At 40.9% G+C, this 20235-nt stretch overlaps 2 protein-coding genes, 1 long non-coding RNA gene and 1 other non-coding gene across 10 annotated transcripts in view; 1 reads left to right on the top strand and 3 right to left on the bottom strand.

Annotated features, from left to right (window-relative positions):
* Nucleotides 1–1066: 1066 nt before the first annotated feature.
* LOC113573761 (uncharacterized) lies at nt 1067–4411 on the bottom strand. The gene is made up of 7 exons (XR_003410234.3): nt 4358–4411; nt 3566–3616; nt 3284–3328; nt 3026–3105; nt 2734–2779; nt 1943–1995; nt 1067–1712 (listed from the first exon to the last, which is right to left on the bottom strand). It is a non-coding gene; the product is annotated as an uncharacterized LOC113573761 (long non-coding RNA).
* On the bottom strand, nt 2844–2977 carry LOC113573797 (small nucleolar RNA SNORA18). Its single transcript, XR_003410238.1, has one exon. It is a non-coding gene; the product is annotated as a small nucleolar RNA SNORA18 (small nucleolar RNA).
* Nucleotides 4412–4743: 332 nt separating the features above from the next.
* LOC118241530 (uncharacterized) lies at nt 4744–7557 on the top strand. Its single transcript, XM_035526874.2, has 6 exons — nt 4744–4987; nt 5815–5910; nt 5999–6162; nt 6839–6938; nt 7054–7116; nt 7205–7557. Exons 1-6 carry the CDS (start codon nt 4877–4879, stop codon nt 7337–7339), a joined length of 669 nt encoding a protein of 222 aa, XP_035382767.1. The 5' UTR covers nt 4744–4876; the 3' UTR covers nt 7340–7557.
* Nucleotides 7558–7680: 123 nt separating this feature from the next.
* The window catches only part of doc2b (double C2-like domains, beta), a 127580-nt gene continuing 115025 nt past the window's right edge, over nt 7681–20235 (bottom strand). For 5 of the 7 annotated variants that reach the window (XM_081719838.1, XM_081719837.1, XM_081719836.1 and 2 more), the window contains 5 exons: nt 16510–16636; nt 13591–13748; nt 11004–11085; nt 10579–10675; nt 7681–10386 (listed from right to left, as the gene is read on the bottom strand). In XM_081719838.1, the coding sequence (XP_081575964.1) occupies nt 10250–10386; nt 10579–10675; nt 11004–11085; nt 13591–13748; nt 16510–16636 (601 nt within the window). In that variant the 3' untranslated portion in view covers nt 7681–10249. Of the gene's footprint in view, nt 10387–10578; nt 10676–11003; nt 11086–12280; nt 12329–13590; nt 13749–16509; nt 16637–20235 lie in introns of those variants that run through there. The other 2 variants (XR_014125017.1, XM_081719840.1) reach the window with 2 other exon arrangements.

Genomic DNA, 20235 nt, shown 5'->3' on the forward strand with positions numbered 1-20235 from the left:
TCCTTTAAAACGGTACCATTTCCTGAAATCATACTGCCAGAGGTGGACTTCACCCTGCCCCCAGTCACCAGAATGTAAAGTGGAAGCCCTTTCAATTCAGCTCACAGTTGCAGGACAACTCAAACATGACAGCAAGAGGAATACTGCTCTGTAGCAGTCTTTGCTATAGGAGGGAGGACAGGTTTTCACATTCAACATTGAGGTTGCTGTTAAACTCACCAGCTGACTTCCAAGCAATTTAAAGACAGACAATTGTCAAAAATATGCACATGCCCACTAACAGATGTCATTTTTCATGTATGCGATACAAACTAGAACCTTGACGCACTGGAACCAACACATTAAATTCAGAGCGCTCTTCGGAGCATATGTTAACCCCATTGAAGGCTGACTACATTTAAAACATCTGAACGGTACTTTTTATGAACAGCAACATGCAAGTCTTAGCTGGCAACATTTTCAATGAGGCCAATACTTTCCACATAAGTCATAAAGCCCTTTCAACATGTAACCACAGAGCTAAGAAACCTATTTCCAATATACAACTTTGTTTATAGGCTTTGGCCCTTTCAAAATGATCAACCACACAGCTAAGCACAGTGGGGAGCTCTGTCATGAACCACTGAAACTAGACAGGGTGGTATACAACACTCGCAGTGGGCTGCAACCTTCTACAAGCCAAATGACAGCGCCGAAAAGGAAGAAAAACAAAACAAAAAACAAAAAGGTCAAAAGGTGATTCAAACAGGTGAGAGAAGGCACTGTTTGCAAGCATTTAAAAAAGGGGAAACAATTGCCCATTCAGGGTAGCACAAACTGAGTTAATGTTGCAGGACATGGGTGTTCTTGAATACCTCAAGTTAAAAATTCCTGAATTCTCAGAATTCAGCCCAGACCATACACTAATAAGTTTCCTACACAGTGTCTCACACCAAATGCTTTTATTTGGATATTGACTTACATCACATTGAACAGGAATGTTAAGACAACAGCAGAAATGGTTTAAGAGAAACTTGAGTTAGGACTGTGGCTCCTTAGACGTATCAGCTATCCAGCTCGTCTGTCGAAGGAAAAAGGAAAATTACTCAGTAGGACGTCATGAAATGATGCAACAAGCACTAATGAGCAACATTCGGGCTATAAATGCAGACTAGTATTACGCAGTTTAGTACAAAGTGCTTAATGTACATGTTGCAGGCCTAGCCGACCACACCATAGGAAAATACAACCAACATTGTATTTTATCAAACTGTAAAGTGCAATATTTTAAAAGGTGCCTTTTTAAAGACTAAGAGGTGGTGTAATATGGGTATGTAGTAGGTGTGCCAAACTCCATTCTTGCAGGGCTGATATCCAGCTTTGTGGTGATTTGTGCTCAAAGCCACCCCATCCAACGATTCAGTTAATCATCTAATTACCAGGTTAGATCAGAGCAAGAAAATCCAACCAAGCAGGACTTTCATCGTCCGAGCAAGAGTTTAACAACCCTGGAGCAGATGTTGCCCTTTAGAAAGCAGGACTCTCACAGGCCAAACCCTGCATTATATCCTGCAGGGCAATTATATGGGATCAACGCGTTAAGGATCGCCAGTGGTGGGAAATGGCTGACCCCCTTTGAAAGTGATCCACAACACTTAGAGCTTCTCACCTTTCCCCACTTAGCAGACCCATGGGGGGGTGGGGAGAGGGAATCCTTAACCAGGTCTGCAGCCCTGATGAGCAACACAAAGTGCCATTTTAATATTCTACTCAAGAACCAACAATAATTTTTTTATTTACTTTTTGACATGTTCCCAGTGGATCACGACAGCAGATGCTGAAGCAATTCACAGGGATGAGCTTTAATATTCGGTCATGTCCACAGCAAGTCAGGAACAAAGCTTCCTAAAAGCCTTGGTATATGACCAGCCAACAAAACAATTGCACAAATGGCAAGACTCACCCAAGCGTTCCCAGTTCATTTGCTCCTTTCTGTGCCGTCATCCCAGACTAGATCTAAAGAGGGGAAGTACAGGTCAAAATCAAGTTCAACCCGCATGGCAAGCTGGCTCTAAAAGGGGGCGTGGCAGGGCACCATGCTGGGTACATGGTCAGTTTGGACCCAGCAAATGATATGCATATCGGGCAAGCTGCCACCAATACTGGGCAGCAGTGACTGATGCGGGGCATGAGGAATAGCATAATGGCACTCTCGATATTCGGTAGTGCCATCACTGTCAGCACAGGCAAAACTGATCTGGAAATGACTTCAATGTGTGGGGAAAAAAAATGTTTTAAATGCAGCACGGACACTTCCCACCACTCGAAGCCAGAGCTACCAATCGTCTGGTTATTTGCTTTCAAAATATTTAATTGCAGAAACGACGCCACAAAAGCAGGGCTAAGTGACATGCTTGAGCAGCAAATCCAATTGTCAAACTACCAACAGTAGCAGATAGGAAGGATAAAGACCCCACATATTCTGGACATAAAGGAGCTTTATTTTGGCACGCTACAGCAGTAGAAAATAACGATTGCAATCAGCTCTACGTTGGATGTCTCAGCATAACCAGGACCCAACATATGAAGGATATAAGGCCCAAGATGGCAGATATCGAGTTGTTCTTGCACTGCCATTTGAACGATCCAGTCAGATATACAACTGGATGCAGATACCATACAGTGCTTATAAAAACAAACCCACATTTTTTCATACAGCAATTACATTTAAAACTACATATACAAGTCACTCACCAGCCAGAGAAGAGCACCCCCCACTGGACACCCCAGGTCATCACACCTGTAACAACAGTGAACTTGAGAGGAAGTCGCACACAACAGTTGAGTGCAGCATTTAGACAGATGTTTGTCCTGCAGTGTTTGCCCACAGAGATAATGGCAGTAGCACTATGGGTAAAGCTATACTACAGAATCCATCTTTGAGGCATTTCCAACGACACAGCTCTACAGGGAGGAGCCAGTCGGGATAGACCTCAATACTGGAAAGTCACTTGTGTTGGACCAGAGAATGTCATGGAATACTGACCAACTACTTAAGCTTCTGACGTACGATTTACTCATTGGATTTCATGTGAAACATCGCAGGCCTACATTCAGTAGGTGAATCTAGGAAAAACCAGGGTGATGCATTAAGTACAGGTGGACTTCATGTACACACGAGAAACTTCTGTATTGTGTGGACTGTTCAGAGAGGCATATTCTTTCATGGTCATAAGTGCAGTTGAACACTTAAAAGCCAATCATCATTACAAATACCGCTAATGTTACATTGACTGAAATTTACCTGATGCTTCATGAGGGCATATGTTGCCAGACTCGCACACAACACCTGAAAGAAAAGAACTGCACATCACTAAGGGGTCAACTCTAAGTTTTTCTGTCCTATGATACACAAGATGCTAAACAGGTGTCCATTCTCATAAGTAGCACTGCTGTTGTGTGAGCACTGCAGTGAGTTGCAAGAGAACAGTTGTACTCTTTGCACTGCGCTAGTTCCTAAACCCAGTGACCGGGCCGTGACTAGAACTGTGCATGAAAAAAAAAAAAGCCCGCGGCCTACACTTACCATGGCAGAGGCTCCATATTCACCCCGGGGATACGCCGACAGTGAGGCATGCTGGGATAAGATGAACGATTGTATATGTAAATGGTAAAGTACATTTATAACAAAGAACAGCCAAGAAATCGAACCAACGATCGCCACGTAAATCTTATCGGCGATATTCCAGGCCTCATTGTCACCTGTGCAATCGATAGTGCAGGGATGAAAGCAAACCTGGGCATTATCTAGCCACGTAAGATGAAGAATTTGCCCACGATTGGAGTAATTCCTTTTTAATAGGCTCACATGGCTCTTGAATGTGGTGAGCACACGAGCTCAACTGAGCTGACATGCAATCAACGCCAGTAAGGTAGCTAGACGACATTTAGAGTAAATAAATCTAATGGCTAATCTAGTTGGGTTCATTTGCTGCTTCTAACATGGGTTGCCCAGCTAGCTAAAATAGCTAACGCTTTCCTAGCGATAGCCGGCTAGATGGCCAAGATAGAATACAAGTTTTATAAATACAAAACACAATAAAAACTAAGCATAAAGTGCAACAGTGCGACCCAGATAAGAGTTCTTGTGAAACTCATAATAATTAGATAGCATAGCTAGCGTTAGCGACCTAGCTCGATGCCCCTTCACCACGTGGCGCAGCTACATACATCTGTAAATGATTCGGTTAATCTTCCAAGTTGCTTCTCCAAAAAAGCCCATGCATCGCCTAGATATACCTCACAGAATTAAAATGTAATATCATCCTAAACATAATCTAGGCTAAAATTTATTCTTTTGAAGGTCAAATCCTCTCACCCAGTTCTCACTGTCCAATCCAAGCCTAACGAATGAGACCGGAAGTACTGCACGTCGCAAGTTAAACAACTGTCTTTACGACAGTTTACGACACATTCGAGCTAGCCAATCAGAACAAACCGCGGTTTGCTGAGAAATTTAATAATAGCTACAAACGCCTCATAAGAACTCATAGAAATATGTTGTAGCGTCAGTAAAACTTATTAAACTGAGTAATGTATTAAAACACAGAGTCTACGTGTCAAAAAACAAAACAAACAACAACAAAAAAAAAAACACAAAAAACCCCACCACATCAAATCGTCGCGGCAAACATCGACGTGACCTTTGAAGCTCGCTCTCATGCCACGCGCCCAGATTCAGAGCTGTCGTTAAAAACGTTCAGTTGAGCTAAGCTAACTAGCTAGCTAATAATACATTTACTTTTATGGCGTTTACATTTATATATTAATAGGTACAGGATAGTTAGAATTTGGCACCATTGAATTCAGATAAGCTATTTAGCTAGTTGTTTCAGCAATGGGTGTCTTTTATTCAAAAAGAAAAATCCCCGATGATGTCTATAGATTTTGGTCAGCTGTTGCATCGTCGGTTCGGCTTGGGTGGCTTGGGACAGACCGTACGGATAAGGTAGCATTAGCTGGAAATGTTTAACGTTATAGCAAGAAACCATTTAGCATAAACAGTTTGACAAATATAACTGTCACATCATAATAGATTGGTAAAAAAAAAACAACAACTCTTTTACCTCAGCAAAATTAGACTAAACAGACCATTGTCTCCCAGTTCACTAAGCACTCTATTGGGTGACACTAGTCTATGACACATAAAATGGCCAATTATACATGCAATATACTTTAGACAGACCATATAAGGTTTATGTACTGATTATGTATAAATTAACTGCAAACTGCATTAATGTAAAACATGCCTAATTTCTCAAGTAACAGTTCACTGTTAAATCACTGGAAATCGTTCTGAGCGTAGAAGGCCTTTTTCAATGGAGACTTTGCCAAGAAAAAAGTAAAATAACATTTAACAGCAAAAAGAGATATAGGATTTGCAATACTGACTACACTCCTTCTGCAACAAGTGTGTAATTTTTAGTTTAATATTACCTATAGGAATACATTTGAGTATATGTTTGCAGTCAGTTTCTACCTGCCAGTGAATTTACCTTGGACCTGAGGGCCAGAGGTAATATTAAGTATCACCAGAACAGGAGGGGGAAAGATACCAAATTGTTTTTTATGGTTTACAGACAGTAACTGATTTAATGATGAAGATTTACAAGTGTTATTCTGTTATGATACCAAAATTCACTTTATTACTTTGGAGTGACCAGTTCCACTTGGACAGGCAAGTTAACTGGTCAGTAAGGCTTATTTAGCATGATTGATTCCTGATTGACAGGTAATACCAAACCCAGCTAACCCTCCTAAATGACATTTAACCAGGAGATGAAGGTGTGCCAACTTGCACTTTTCCCTCTGCTGCTGAATGACTCTGCCTTACAAGGCGACATCGTCGGTCTGGAGGGACACCTGCAGCAAGTAACAGACCCCACATGTCTTCATGACTTGAAGCTGACTTCGTGACTTGAACTGCGTGGCTCACCGCACCAATGACATCTCATTCCAGGGCGCTGACGTGTCCACGGCAGACGCGCGCGGTCGGACCCCTCTTCACGTGGCGGCAGGGGAGGGTGATCTGGAGATGGTGGAGTTCCTGCTGCAGAAGGGGGCCGAGGTCAACTGCAGGGATGTGGAACGGGAGACCCCGCTCCGAGACGCCATCCGCAGCAAGTGTGCAACAAGCTGTTATATGCACTATGCTTTTCAGGTCTTTTCTGCATGCGCAGAACTTCGGAATATGCTTCATTTTGGATGAAGGGTGGCCCGAGTAAGAACTGAAAACACTAAAACGTTTGAGGACATCGATGTGAATTTTCATCTTGTAAATGTGATAAGTGCTGTTATTTTTATCCTATTCCGAATTACTAGGGCCTTCATGAATAATCATGAAAATTTAAAATGCGCTTGAACTTTGCTTAATTATTATTTATTTAGATGTTTGGAGATATCTAAAACTTTCTAAATTATTAGAAATATGGAGGTAGTGAGTCTGCTGGTATCTAAGGGGGCTCACCTGGAAATGTCTCCTGTGGAACTAGGAACTGAAATGTGCTGGTGAGATGGGATTATGATACTCTCTTCTGTAATATCCCCTTATTGTTTTACCTTTAAATCATCAAAAATATTTTAAATCAGAATCTCATACTTACATTATACACAAGTGTTCCTTTTTTAAAAAATTCAAATGATAAGCAAAACAAAATAAGGACCATATATTTTGTCTTATTCTGACTGCATGCCCCACACATTTGAATAAATCTACTGAAGTTTCTTCATTTTAAACTTTATTTTTAATGCTATATACTTATTTATAAACCTCTGCACTCTAAACCTTATGTTTGCTCAGTCTTGCCTTCCTGGGGGACTCAGAACAGATGGAGGTGTGGAAGAAGGCTGGGGCATGCTTTAACTTAACAGATGCTGACGGCAGGACCCCCTTACATGTGGTTAGCTAGCATTCTCCTCTAGATGACTCTTCTCTGATGTTCATGGGGAAGAGACGTTACATACATAAAAAACCTACCCCATTTTTTTCAGTGTGATCACTGTTTAACTTGACAGGTGGTTTCCTCTAATCAGCCTGAGATGGTCAAGTTCTGCATCTGCAATGGTTCAGATCTGGAGGTATACAGATCAAATGCACTCTATTTAAAGACAAATATCCATCCTTAACTGTGTCTGAACCATATCTTGCTGGATATTAACACTGCAGCTAAGAGATGCATACAACAACCTGCCAGTGGATGATGCCAGACGGCTTGGTTATGAAGATTTAGTGAAGATGCTAACCGAGGAAGCCCAGAGGCAGAGTCAGAAACGAGCAGCTAAGCGGACACTGGAGGATTAAATGCTGTAAGCAATGGATTCTTGGCCCTGTTTTTATTTAAAGCCTTGCTCAGGTGTTTCAGCTTTTTTTTTTTTTTACAAAATTATTTTTAGTTTTTAGATATCTTTCTGAATATCTTTCTTGACAAAAGAGTCGCTAATTTATCAGTTTAAAGTACCTCAAATTACCCAGATGTTATCAGTTTATATTTTATCATTTTGTTTGCATTGTTGTATTAAACTGTCCTAAAACATCTTAATAAAACAGAACAAAGAGAAATGGTTTTATTATATATATTTTTGTGTGTTTTAGCAGTTAAAGTATTAACACTGATGTTTCTTCAAGGAAATAAGGAAATCTGATTTTATGATGGTTCTCTACTTTATTAGACATGGGTTTCCAATTCAACATATAAATAGTACATCATTCACCAGAGTAAAAAACACACTTGAGATATAATACTTGAATTTTCAAAAGGGACATAAAGAAAACGACAGATTCTGGTTTTAATATGTTGATCACAATGTTGTCAGTTGCCTAAACGTCTGCCCCAGGTGTCTATGAGATCTGTGATTTGAAATGTTTTAGTAAATTAATAATTTGTTTTATTAAACAGTCAAGTGTAAGAATCCGTATAGGTGTGCATGTGATGGGTTCTGTATTTCCACATATACAGCTGACCTTAGTGTGTCTTTAGAGCAAAGTGTAATGTTACTAAACAGCAGAAACCAGAACCTGAAGTTTCTTTGATTCAGTGTTCTTAACCTCAATCCTGCACCCTAGCCACCACCAACACAGTCACACAGTGTAAGACACACCAATAATAATGTGTCATTGAGTTGTATATTCAGTGATACGATATTCTGACAGTAGAACACAGACAGGAATATAAATATGTCAAATGTCATATCATATAGTTTCCATATTAAAAGCTAATATCCACCTAGGAATCTCTGTAAAGTGAGCGGTGCAAAAACCACACTAATACAAAAGAAAAGGCACGACAAATCGGCCATTCGGTGCAAGAGTTAAGGTGAATTAGGAGTAGGAATATATCAATTTCATCAGAGAACCACTAAAATGCAAACAATCGCCTGAGTCTTAAAAAAAGGAACAAAGGAAGAAACAGAACAAGACATTTTTTTGTTACATGCAATCTCATCTCCGGTCAATAGAGAAGCATGACAGGCAATGCGACAGCGTTCAAAGGTACAAAAAACGTCCAAGAAGAAAAGACTGACATTCTTAAAGCATCATTTCTTTTTTACAGAAGAGACCAGCAGTATCAAACATTAAGCAAAGTCAATTAAATGACATTGAGCAAAGTCAGTTTAATGACGATTTAAGAACATTGCATGCAATTTTTATGCTGTAGAGTTTTGAGTACAAAGGCAGACAGATTACAAAAGATGTCACAAGCCTGGCTGTTGCACTGAGTGCTTTCATAGAGAGAAGGTTTGCCTCACCGAGTAAGACTTACATACTAAAACCTCAGTTCCACATATCTGGGCCATATGAAAATAACATCTTTAGGATCCTAAAAACTACTTGAAAATGGATGGCCACTAGCCATAGTCAATGCTAGATTACGTAACATTTTAAAGTGTACTACACAAAAACAGAAATACTACCTTTAAAAACAAACGCTGAAAATAAATATAGATTAAAGCTCAGTAATACAACTAAAAAGACCACTGACTGCATGCTAAATATGTTACAAATTAAAACTAGTTATTATTAGATCAATTTATTGGCAAAAATGTTTTAAAGAAAATTCTGTAAAATAAACCTACATGATGTCTTCAAATTTCATTATGCTAGTGATTTTCTTACTGACTTCTCCTTACACACATTCAATATGACATCAACCATTTTTTTAGACCATACAATAATTTCCCTTAGTAATATTTCGGTATAGATATGAAAGGTTTTGTTTGATCAATAGACAGTTCTGCCAGTATCTACAGAAAGTTTACCATACACTTACCATAATGAGTCAGCTGACCAATACTATAATGAATGAGCCTTTTTATAGCACAATTCCTCTTCTGTAGGCATTGCTTGTGTTTCATATGTAAACAGGACAGAAGATGGTCCATCACTTCTTCAGCATCACTCCAACCTGGATATTGTCAGGGTTGGTGCAGATAAGGATGGCTGAATAAAGCACATTCATCAACACACACATGGGTTTAAAAGCAAGGAGTATAAAAGCAAAACTGTTGAGAAAAAAATAAAATAAAATGAATAACTGCTAAATTTCATCCCCCAACCCCCAGTCTTAATGCGTGAATGGTAACATCCTCACGGTTATGTTAGTAATATGTGTAGATTGTTTTGCCCTAAATATATTGGATAGGCATTAGAGTTTTCAACTGTATTCTAGATGTAAACAGTAGATGGTGTCTTGACCAAAACTCTCAAGGAATTCCTTTTTTCTTAAAACGATCTATTTAAAGCCCCCATGGTAACAATATGTACATTTGTGATATCAGCATCCATTGATGGTTCGTGTAAACAGCATCTTTGAATACATACTAAACATCAGAGAGCCAAGACAGTAGAAGGATCAGCAGGTTTAAGAGTATGTTTAAATGTTTGTACACAGGTGATTGGTGGGAAACCGACCCTCTGCCATTTGTGAGAGCCACACCACTCTGTATTCAGCACGTTTGAATGAACACATGCTGACCAAAGACCCTTATATAAGTCACAGAGCCAAACAGCAAAGTCAACATCGCGGAAGGTACGTAAAGAGACAGGTTTGGAGACAGGGGGAGGTCCTATTGGGTCCAATCTCTGACCCATAAAACCATTGCAGTGTTGAGGGGGCCAATTCAAGGCTGCGTCCAAGCTGACATAGCACATTAAGAGGGTGGGTGGTGGGGCTGAGGGGTGGTGGGGTGGCAGTGGTCCCTGGCTTGGCAATTCTCAGTCGTTGAAGCCCGAACCCGGGAGTTCATTGGTGAGCGTGTGCCACCGCTCGATTTTCTTGTCCTTGTTTTTGAGACAGTCGAACCAGTGTTTGAGACGCTCCCCGTTGGCATTGATGCCCAGAGAAACTCCACCTTGGAGAAGGGCAGAAAAAACACATTAGAAGTCTTAATATGAGTCGGTGAACAAGACGGAGCCCGAGGCCAGGGAAGACAGGACAGGGGTCTGTTTTAAGTTAGGAAACATAATCAGAAACATAACTGGTCTGTTTGTAAGAGCCAACAGAAAACAACAGACACCACAAGATGAATCTAGCTGTAACGTACCTATAAAATCATTGGATTTGCCAATATCATAGTCCCAAACGGTCACCTCAAGGGTTTTCTTACTGAGTTCGGTATACTTAATCTCATAGAAGAACTCCTACATAAACAAGAAGACAAATTATTCAACAATAATAACCTATATAAATAAATAATAATCTTTAGAGGGATTGAGCAGTCCAAAACAGTGGCAGAAAAAGCAGCAGAATATGGTATTAAAATATATTAAAATACCTAAATTATATCAATGGCACTGTGATATAAAATGTAGATTAAGTTGAGAATGGAAAAGTTTTAAAAAAAAGCAATAGTAATGTTTCAATTCTATAGATACAAGGAAGTGAGTCACTGAAGCCCAAATATGTACAGTACAGCACAGCCAGCACAATGGTAAGGCAGCTGCCCTGAAGTGATGCACTAAGCCTTACTTCATTAAACTCTGGATTCAGGGTCTTCTTCTTAACAGCAGTTTTATGCTTTGACTTTTTGTTTTCATCTGGCTTCAGGTATCTAAAATGCAAACACATATATTAATATACATGTTTAGTACTGGCGATGGAGTGTTTCATGAGGTGAATCTGAGGAATGCAGGAACCTAGCATACATTGCTTTAATGCCCATGTCCAGCAGAGGGCGCTCTGGCACCGTCATTCGACACAGCTTTACAGTTTGAACACTCAGAGCATGAGAAGCTTAAACTGCACCAGGTCACACACAGGAAAGGAACGGCATAAAAACTAATAAAACAGGGAGGAAGGAGACTGCTATTTTTGCTCTAAACAAGGAGAGCATAACAGTCGGCCCTCATGCTGGCCCAAACGGCATGGCTTTAATGAGACCACTGCTCTCTGCTCCTGAAGGCCAACAGACGGGGAGACTATAGCTATGCGCACTGATTAAACAAGCCTCATGCCAGGAACTCAAGAATACCATAGCATCTAAATCACACCTCAGTGTTTGTGTGAGGCTGCCTATTTCAGATCCAAAGATACATGTGTGGTCTTGAGGAGGATATATAGTGATGCTTGCAAATATCATGGACTGAATATTTAAGACAAGGTGTGTTACTATCTAAATAGTATAATGTTTACACTATGGCACTTTATAAATAACCACCTATATGTGTGTGTGCGGGGGGGGGGGGGGGGGCCTCTCTTTCTTGGAAACCTATATGCTTGGAAAATCTTTATATACTGAGAAAAGCAAAAGTGCTAGAGTTTTAATACAGCGACATGTCACAGAACAAGAGAGCCTCATAAAAAAAAAAACCCCAGCATCATTCATCTCTCTCTCAACCACTGAATGCCTGTTTCTAATGGCCATCTTTTACTGCCTCCAGCCCCAGAAGTTTCATTCACTGCTGTAATTGTGTGCGCAGATGAACCCCATTACTCAGCTGTCCTGGCCACTAAATGGATTGTGCCACATTTTCAAATGGGGGGTTTCTTCATACATGCATTCCAGTGGAAAGTAACTCGTGTTTTATTTTCCTCTTTCTAAATGAGGAAATGGCACTCTCAGTCTGGAGAGCCTTAATAACAACCACTGCTATAAATTCACAAATAGAACCATTAAGAGGTTGAAAATAATAAAATACTGAGTGGGTGAACGAGAAAGGGAAAACAAAGTGATGTTAAAAGCAAAATCTGGGATCTTTTACTTAGAATCAATAGCATTAACAGAATAATACCCTGGCAGTACTTACTACGCTCTCTCCGAGCAGCCAAACAGGATCAACCGGTTGGAAAGCATTCTGAAATGAAATGCCACATTGTGTGGTGTTACAGTATAATCTGACTCACGCACTTGCTAATCGATTGATGTTGGGACATTCCGCAACATAAAAGGCAGAATAATCCTCTAGCCTCCTGAATGAGATTTTAGTAGAACATGGAAGAATTGAAATCACTAATTCCTCCTCTGCGCAGGACACTGAGATTATTATTTCATTAGAACTATAAATTAAACATTGAAGAGGGCAAACACAGTTGTCACAAAGACAAACAAATATAAACAAGTACCTTATCTAAACATAAACAAAAATCACCTCTCATTCTTTCCCTTGCTCTGTTGTGCATACACCCACACACACCCGCCCCCCCCCCCCCCCCACACACACACACACACACACACACACACACACACACACACACACACACACACGCGCGCGCGTGCGCGTGCACACACCTTGATAAAGCCTGAAGTCATGACAGATTAGCAAGTAAGGGGGTGGGCGTCTGCAGTGTGCCCAGCTCGTATTAATCATCATCAAAATGCAAAAATAAATCCCAATGAATCCTTTATGTGGTTAAGTGTCTAGGTGCAGAGGACGGAAAGGTCCCTCACTGCTCATAATCACCAGGAACTGCCGAGTGTTTGCCTTGGGCACCTTTGTTCATCGCAGGGAGATGAGCTTTGGCCTTACTGCTCTGAGCTCCTGGCTGTGGGCCCAGCGCTTCTGACTGACTGTTCATTTCTGAAGACAAATGTCTTGACAGGATTTGTTCTGCTGCTCACTGATCACCTTCATTAATCGCCATTGATCTGTTTTTCTGCATATTCCAAAATCAGATAACTCCGCAACTCTGGGGTTTCCCCAGTCATCCCTGACACGGAGCTTAATTGCATCTTTTGCGTACAATATGTGGATTTGGGGGCTTATTTGACCTTTTAACAGCAGTGAGTTTTATTGCCTTGCTGGGTCACCTCCTTCCACAGCAATGAGGGAAAACAGGATTGGTGAGTGAAAAATCGCAAAGCCATCAGGCCCAGGTCATGAAGCCTTAGACAATGAACCCAACACAACTGGCCCAGGTCATGAAGCCTTAGACAATTAACCAATGAACAGAGGTGTTGGACTGACAGGGAGGAAAAGCAAAAATGAACAGAGAACATGACCCTCACGACTAAGGTTGGGAACCACAGAGAGAGAGAGAGAGAGAGACAGAAGATCAAAGTTAAGAGAGTTGGAAGGGGGAGGAAAAGGTGTGGCGGAAACGTAAGGTCATGACTTACGTTTTGACGTACGGGTCGGAGAAGCCGTTGGCGTCCATTGCAGCCAGGTGGGCGCAGCGGATGATGCCTACCACCAGGCCGCACTTCTGTGAGCTGTACTTCAATGAGATCATAATCCGGCCCCGCTCCTCCAGGGACTTGTCATCCGTCTTATCGATCTGAGGAGGGCGGTACAACAGGTGGCGGTGGTGGGTGTGTGTTTGGAGCAGAGTGCATGGGCCTGCATTTTTATTGCATGCCATACAACTCCTTTCATTTTGAAGGCCATAGGCTGTCTGGAGTCTGTCTTATATCCTCTGGGTGGCTGTTTAATCTTGATACTAAACCTGTTTCTTTTTCTTTCTTTTTTTTATATTGTTAGTTGTGTGTTATTCTATACATTTTTTATGTACCAGCCTCTTGGGATTAGTTGACAAAGAGATCACTGCGGTTAGCTTGGCCACGTACAGCTTAAAGTGATCGTGAGGTCACTGTATACTGAATTTTCAGGCACCAATTCAAGCGGAGTACGTGCAAAAAAATAAATAAATAAATAAATAAATAAAATCCAAAGTCCCCCATTTCCTAGTGATTAGCCTGGCTGATTGAGTTTCCTGTGCAGTTTGTAATCACCTCCGCAGCAGCAGCATCATCATCTACTCGTCTAGACGCGTTATTTTTAACCCCCTCTCCCCGCCCAGTGCTCGGCTCACTCGGCCCAGACTGCTGAGTCTGAGCTTCCTCACGTTTGTTCGTAACTCTGGCGAGCTGCGCCGACTTCATTAGCTGTGGAGGAGGCGTCTCCACTCGTCGCCCCGGCGACGCTGGAACACGCGCGCGCTTTTGCCGCAAAACAAACCGCTCGTGCTTCTCGGCCAGCCGGTAGCTGCTCCAGAAGCCGGACTGAGCTCTCAGGGCAGATCCCAGATCAGCCTGCAGGTTAAAGTGTCGTCGTCTGAGCTGGTGTCACGGGTGGTGATCGTCCCAATAAACAACGCATCACAAAATAAAAGTTCCCTCAGCCCTGACCGGAAAACAGCTGGCAGGATGGGAGTGATGACAGCAAGATTAAAAAAAAAAAAGAACTTAAAAAAAATTGTACTAATTCATTTAGTAAAAAAAAAAAGAAAAAAGGAAGTAATTTAGAGGGAACTCATGGCTGTAATGTCCATTACGTCAGATTTGTATTATTTTTTTTTATAGCTCTTAATAATGCAGGAAAACAACCTAATGAGGACAATTATGTTTTTGTGTTCAACAAGGTATATCTGTCAGCAGGTGGCTTCTGAATATCCCCACACTGGGTATCACAGGTCCCTCAAACCGGGAATGATTCTTGTCCATGTTATGATGTCTGATGCCATTTTCTCCCTCCAAATCCACCTGCTACTGCACATGTTTCTTACCTGAGCTTCAGCAGATCATTGTGTAGGCACTACGGTTGTCTGTGGTAGCTGTGTATTGCCGAAAGCTGCAGTGGAGAGTCACCGTAACATTGAACGCCCAAGGCAACAAGCATAGCCAGCGAGATGCTCTGTGTTTCCCACTGTGCCAGAACCACGTTTTTAAAATTTCAGAGCCATGTAATCAGGGGCTAAGAACCTCTCATTTATTCTTTTTGAAGTATTTTGCTGGAAATCCTTCAAATGAAATATTTCACACAATGGTTCTTTGAAAGGACGTCCGCACTCACAAATGTATTGGTTTGTTTTCAGCCTCGGTTGTTGTAAACTCCAGCTCACCAGAAGCGTCAGCTGTTTCTCATGCAGTGCTGGACTTTATTTTGTTAACCATATAGCATAAAAAAATACACTTCCATTAAAGCTCCTGTCTACTCAGTTTGATGGTTATCTTGTAACTACTATCAATCAGCCTTTGTAAGTGATTTATAATGAACTGGCAGCCAAAGAATGATGATGCTCTTTACTGATGAGACATTTTTTAAAGGATTTTTTTTCCCCTGGCATTTTCTTCTGCTGGATTTGAGTTGGACAAGACTTTGCTGTACGTGACTGTCAAGTCAACCAAAGTGCCAATCACACTTAGGGAAATGTGTACATCACTTACCTGTTGTGTTTGGGTGGCTCAAATATTTCAAACAAATATCTAAAACCATATATTTATCATATACTGCCCAAGTTCCAAGGTCTGAAATACTGAAAACAGAAACAACTGAAAATATTTCTTGGCTCCTAGAATGTGCTCCTAATTGGGTTTAAGAAGAGATTCTGGGCTCACAACTGAAAAGTGCAGCAAAGAAATTGTGTCATGCAGAGCTACAGCTCTTTGATTTCATTTTTATGCTTACTGATATGAAACCTCAACCACTTTGGTATAATAAGAAGGACTCTTGAAAAGCCAGAATGCAGCCCTTGCTGATCTAGATAAAGCCTTGAAGAGGAGGAAACAGCCACCTTGTCCATTCATGCAGATACTATCTGTCTTCATGCTATTGGCAGTGGTTTCCTGCCTATAAGATTCAGCCCGTGTGTGGTGCATGGACATAGCCAACACAGGAAAGCCTCTGGACGCAGGTGCTTTTTCATGAAAGGATAACGGGTGGTGTGTTATTGTGGACCTGCTTGGTGTGTGTATGTGGGGGTTGGCCGAGCACAGGGCAGCTGCAGGAGGGCCTGAAGGAAGTACTCTGGCTGGCTCCATCCTGAGCTGGTCTTCGTCAACACGGCGAAGCTGGAACAGAGTGTGTTTTCCAGTGCTCTGCTGAGACGGATGAAATGCGGGCTGCAGCTCAGGTGCCGATCAATTTCTGATTAGCTCAGAGTGCAGTCACGAGAGTATCAATAATCCATTCGAGAACATGATATGCATCTCTGTGAGGCCTATCGGCTGAAGTTACCTGCCGTGACCCATCATCTGGCTGTGACAAAAAAAGATTTTGCGACCAATCGTAGACAGGCCTGAGAATCATGGGATACTCACAGGCAGCTGCTTTTCCAGGCAGTTGTAGAAGTTCTTGGTCTGATTGGGCTTGAGTTTCTTCAGGGGGATGCGGGTCTCGCCGATGAACTCGTTGTGACGGAACTTGTCCTCGTCGCACACCGAAATCCTGCCGGGGGTGAGAGCGGCAACCAAAAGGGAGACGAGATTAGACGAAATTAGACTGCAAAGGGACACTAGGGTATTGGAAGTCAATAATGTAATTAGGCATACTTAAACAAGACAGCCACAGGAGCTCAGCACGCATTCATGGCTCTGTTAATCCAATTTCAATAAGGAGCAGCATTTTCGAGTAACACAGCAGACTGGACGACAAGACTACAGCCATCGCTGGACTTCCCTTCATCATTTCCCTTTCTTCTAGCACAAACCCAGACAAGGATTTAAATGTTTTGAATGTTGGTCATGTTTCGAATTTGTAGCTGATTGGTTCTGACCTTTAAGTGCTTTTTGAATATGGAAATCTTAGCTCACATAAGGGAGTGTCGTTCACATCCTAACACTTCTTGATTTTAAATCTACTTGAGCAAGATTAACTATTTTTCAATGCAGGAATCCTGCACATCTCTGTTACAAAGGAACATGCCAGCTTTGTTTCCAGCACTGACTGTCTAAACTATTTAGCCAGAAGTGGAGCAAATTTCAACTTACCCCATAGGTTGTAACAGTCACTAAAATGTCTGGTAAATTGATACAAACACAATTCATCCAATACAGTTCTATGTTCCTTGAGCCAAATGAGCCTATATACATAAAAATATCGGCATCCATTATTATTATCCAAATATTGTTAGTTGTGACATAACTCGTCCTTGTCCTTGGCCAAGTCACATGTGGCACACTTAGATTTGACCAAAAATCAAATAGCAGCAGGATAAAAATGAAGTATAATTTATTTACATGGTATCTATAGTACATTTCTGATGAATCTGTCGACACAAATGTCAAAAATACTTTGGTAAATGTGTGCAGGGAACATATGAACTTCTATTGTTTCTTGTACAGGTTTAATTGTAACACAGTGTGACAACATGCCCCGCTGTGTAGTGCATAAACCTTAGCCTGGCTCTCACTGTGAATTATTTACATGCTGCACCACATTACAGCCAATAAGAGGGAAGTTAAAATAATATCAGAGTGAATTCTGTCACTTATACACTAAATGTAGGGATAAAAAAAACAAAAAAAAACATTTATGATGAAAGAAGTTACAGTTTCGGTATAAAACCATCAGTGTGCATCTGGCAAAATAGCAATTGAATACATTAAAGATTTGCTGATGATGTTGATATGAGAAGATGACCAAAAGCGTATTCTGCTGGAACCTGTTTAACTACATAAAAAATGTGTTTGTTTATACCCTGGGCTCAATAAAGAACAATAAAAAATGGGTGATTCAATCTACAGTTGTGACCCCATGGCAAATAAATATACTGTTACTTTTCCTAACACTTACTTGGAAGAATGTGTTTAGTGTAAACTTTTATTCATATCAGACTTGTTCACTGTGAAATGAGATTTTGGTGCTATTTGCTGTTTCAAGCGGGACCAATTAATGTGTGAAGGAAGATGCCTGTTTACTTTTTGCATAGCGGATAATTACATCTGGCTGGATATGAGTAATTATTCACAAAGAACAGAGACATTCTCCAGAGCGGAGTTTTCACAAGTCTTGCAGCTTTAAGATGATCTTAACAGTCAGAGACACCAGTCAAATGATCACCTCTCTCTAGTGTCTTATGAGGCTCCGCTGTGATGCATTTGGCACACGCAGCCCTGAACCATTTTTACTTTACCATTTGTACAGATGGTGCATGTAACAAAATTTTTATTAATCATTATTATTTTGTACCCAGTTTTCCCACCAGTGTTAGTCACTGCCAGTTCCCACCCTCTACATGAGCCTTGCATGATGGCTACCAACCCGCCGCGTCTCTCAAGCACTGTTGTTGGATAGCTGAACATGCTTGGGGGGGGTGGGGGGGTACTAACTGCCCAGTTCTGTGACCTAACAGATGCCCACAATTGGCTGGCATCGCTCGAAGTCAACAGGACTTATACTCTCCCTGTGCCATCATCCATCCCACTCAACAAGAGCGCGGCCAAGTCTGCTCCCTCGGACTCCTGGGCACCGATGTCGTTGGGAAACTGGGCTGCAAAACACGATATTGCGTGTATATTGCGACACATTGCAATAGTGATATGCTTAGCAATATATTAAAAATACAGTGGTGACCATATAAGGCTGGATATACATAGATGTGTTATGATTGTGAAATGATTAATGTTGGATCATGTAAATGCATTAATTCATCAAAACACCCAGAAAATGCTCAGATGGATTAGCAATGATGCTCACAGCACAAGAACGAATTATATGATGCGTTAGAGAGCTAATTTGCATATTTCAGCCTTTTGATATCATGTGATATCAGTACTGGGGAAGCCGATATTGCAACATCGACAATATTGTGTGCTATGCCAATTAAGAGCCCCATCAACTGAAGTGGTTCTAGGAATCATATTGTTCTGTTCTTTCATGGTTTACGGTTGGATCTGGAGCTAGAAATATTGAACAGACAACAGACCTACTTATAAATAGAGCATCCATTTAATCCAATCAGAAAAAAAAGTTCACTGTAAATGAGATTATATGTAATCCACCTGTTTTACAACTCAGAAAACAAATCCTTTAGTTCAAGAACATGTGTTGCATCAGATATCACAAAACCACAAGATACAAAAATAAAAGAAAAACTACTAGTCCCTAGTAGAATCTTCAGATCTAGAAAATGAGATGTCCCATGAATATTGTACACATTTCAGCTCTTAACTGAGAGCTGCATTTATCTATACAAAACCGTTTTACAAATTCCACACCTTTAGCAAATATTCAAGTTTTTCCAAAAAACTTTTGAAAACTATTGAAACAAGAGAACTCAACCTCCACAGTGTTATCACATTTGGCTCAATCATCGATAACTGAAGGATCAAACATTTAATATTTATTTAATGGTTGTGTAACACATTTTCTGAATCATTTTTCAAACATTAAGTGAAGGTTGTTACTTGAAATGTCAATATAATTTGTAAGTATTTCAGATGTTGTAGCAATAAATATAAAATATTCAATATTGAGATATATTAAGAAGCTATTCCATAAATATTTATTTTCACTAAAGGTCACAAGTGCTCTAATCAAATATAAAACAAGGATGAAATCAAGATGCTCATTCTGCATCCCCAGTCAAAACAAGACAATGCACTAATATCACTGTAGTAGATTAAAGAATGATTTGCTACTTCTTTTTTCATTTAATCCAAATTTAGTTGATATGTCAAAGTTGGACCAAATTCACCAGTGAATGAGTATCCCATGCAAGTACATTTTGATGAATTGTTGACCTAACTGGTCTGACTAACTAGATTTTGTGCTGAGGTTAAACAATATGCCATATTCCAGAATGCAGACAGATGCTGATGGTACAGACAGATGGAGCATGCATGCGTAGCCACTGAGCTACTCATTACCATCACTTCTTATCTACCTTTAGTGAGGGTGGCAGCAGCTGTCTGAATAAGGAGACGTCCGCCTGCCATGGCTGTCTGTCTCCTCGTCCCTCTCCATTACACATGAGAGGGCATGTGGGGACTGTCTCAGCTGTGACGGTGCACAAGCCCTTTCTCTCTCTATTTCAGGGTATTAGA

The sequence above is a fragment of the Electrophorus electricus genome, chromosome 8 (genome assembly GCF_041902795.1).
Source record: "Electrophorus electricus isolate QZ-2024a chromosome 8, ASM4190279v1, whole genome shotgun sequence".
Classification (NCBI taxonomy): domain Eukaryota; kingdom Metazoa; phylum Chordata; class Actinopteri; order Gymnotiformes; family Gymnotidae; genus Electrophorus; species Electrophorus electricus.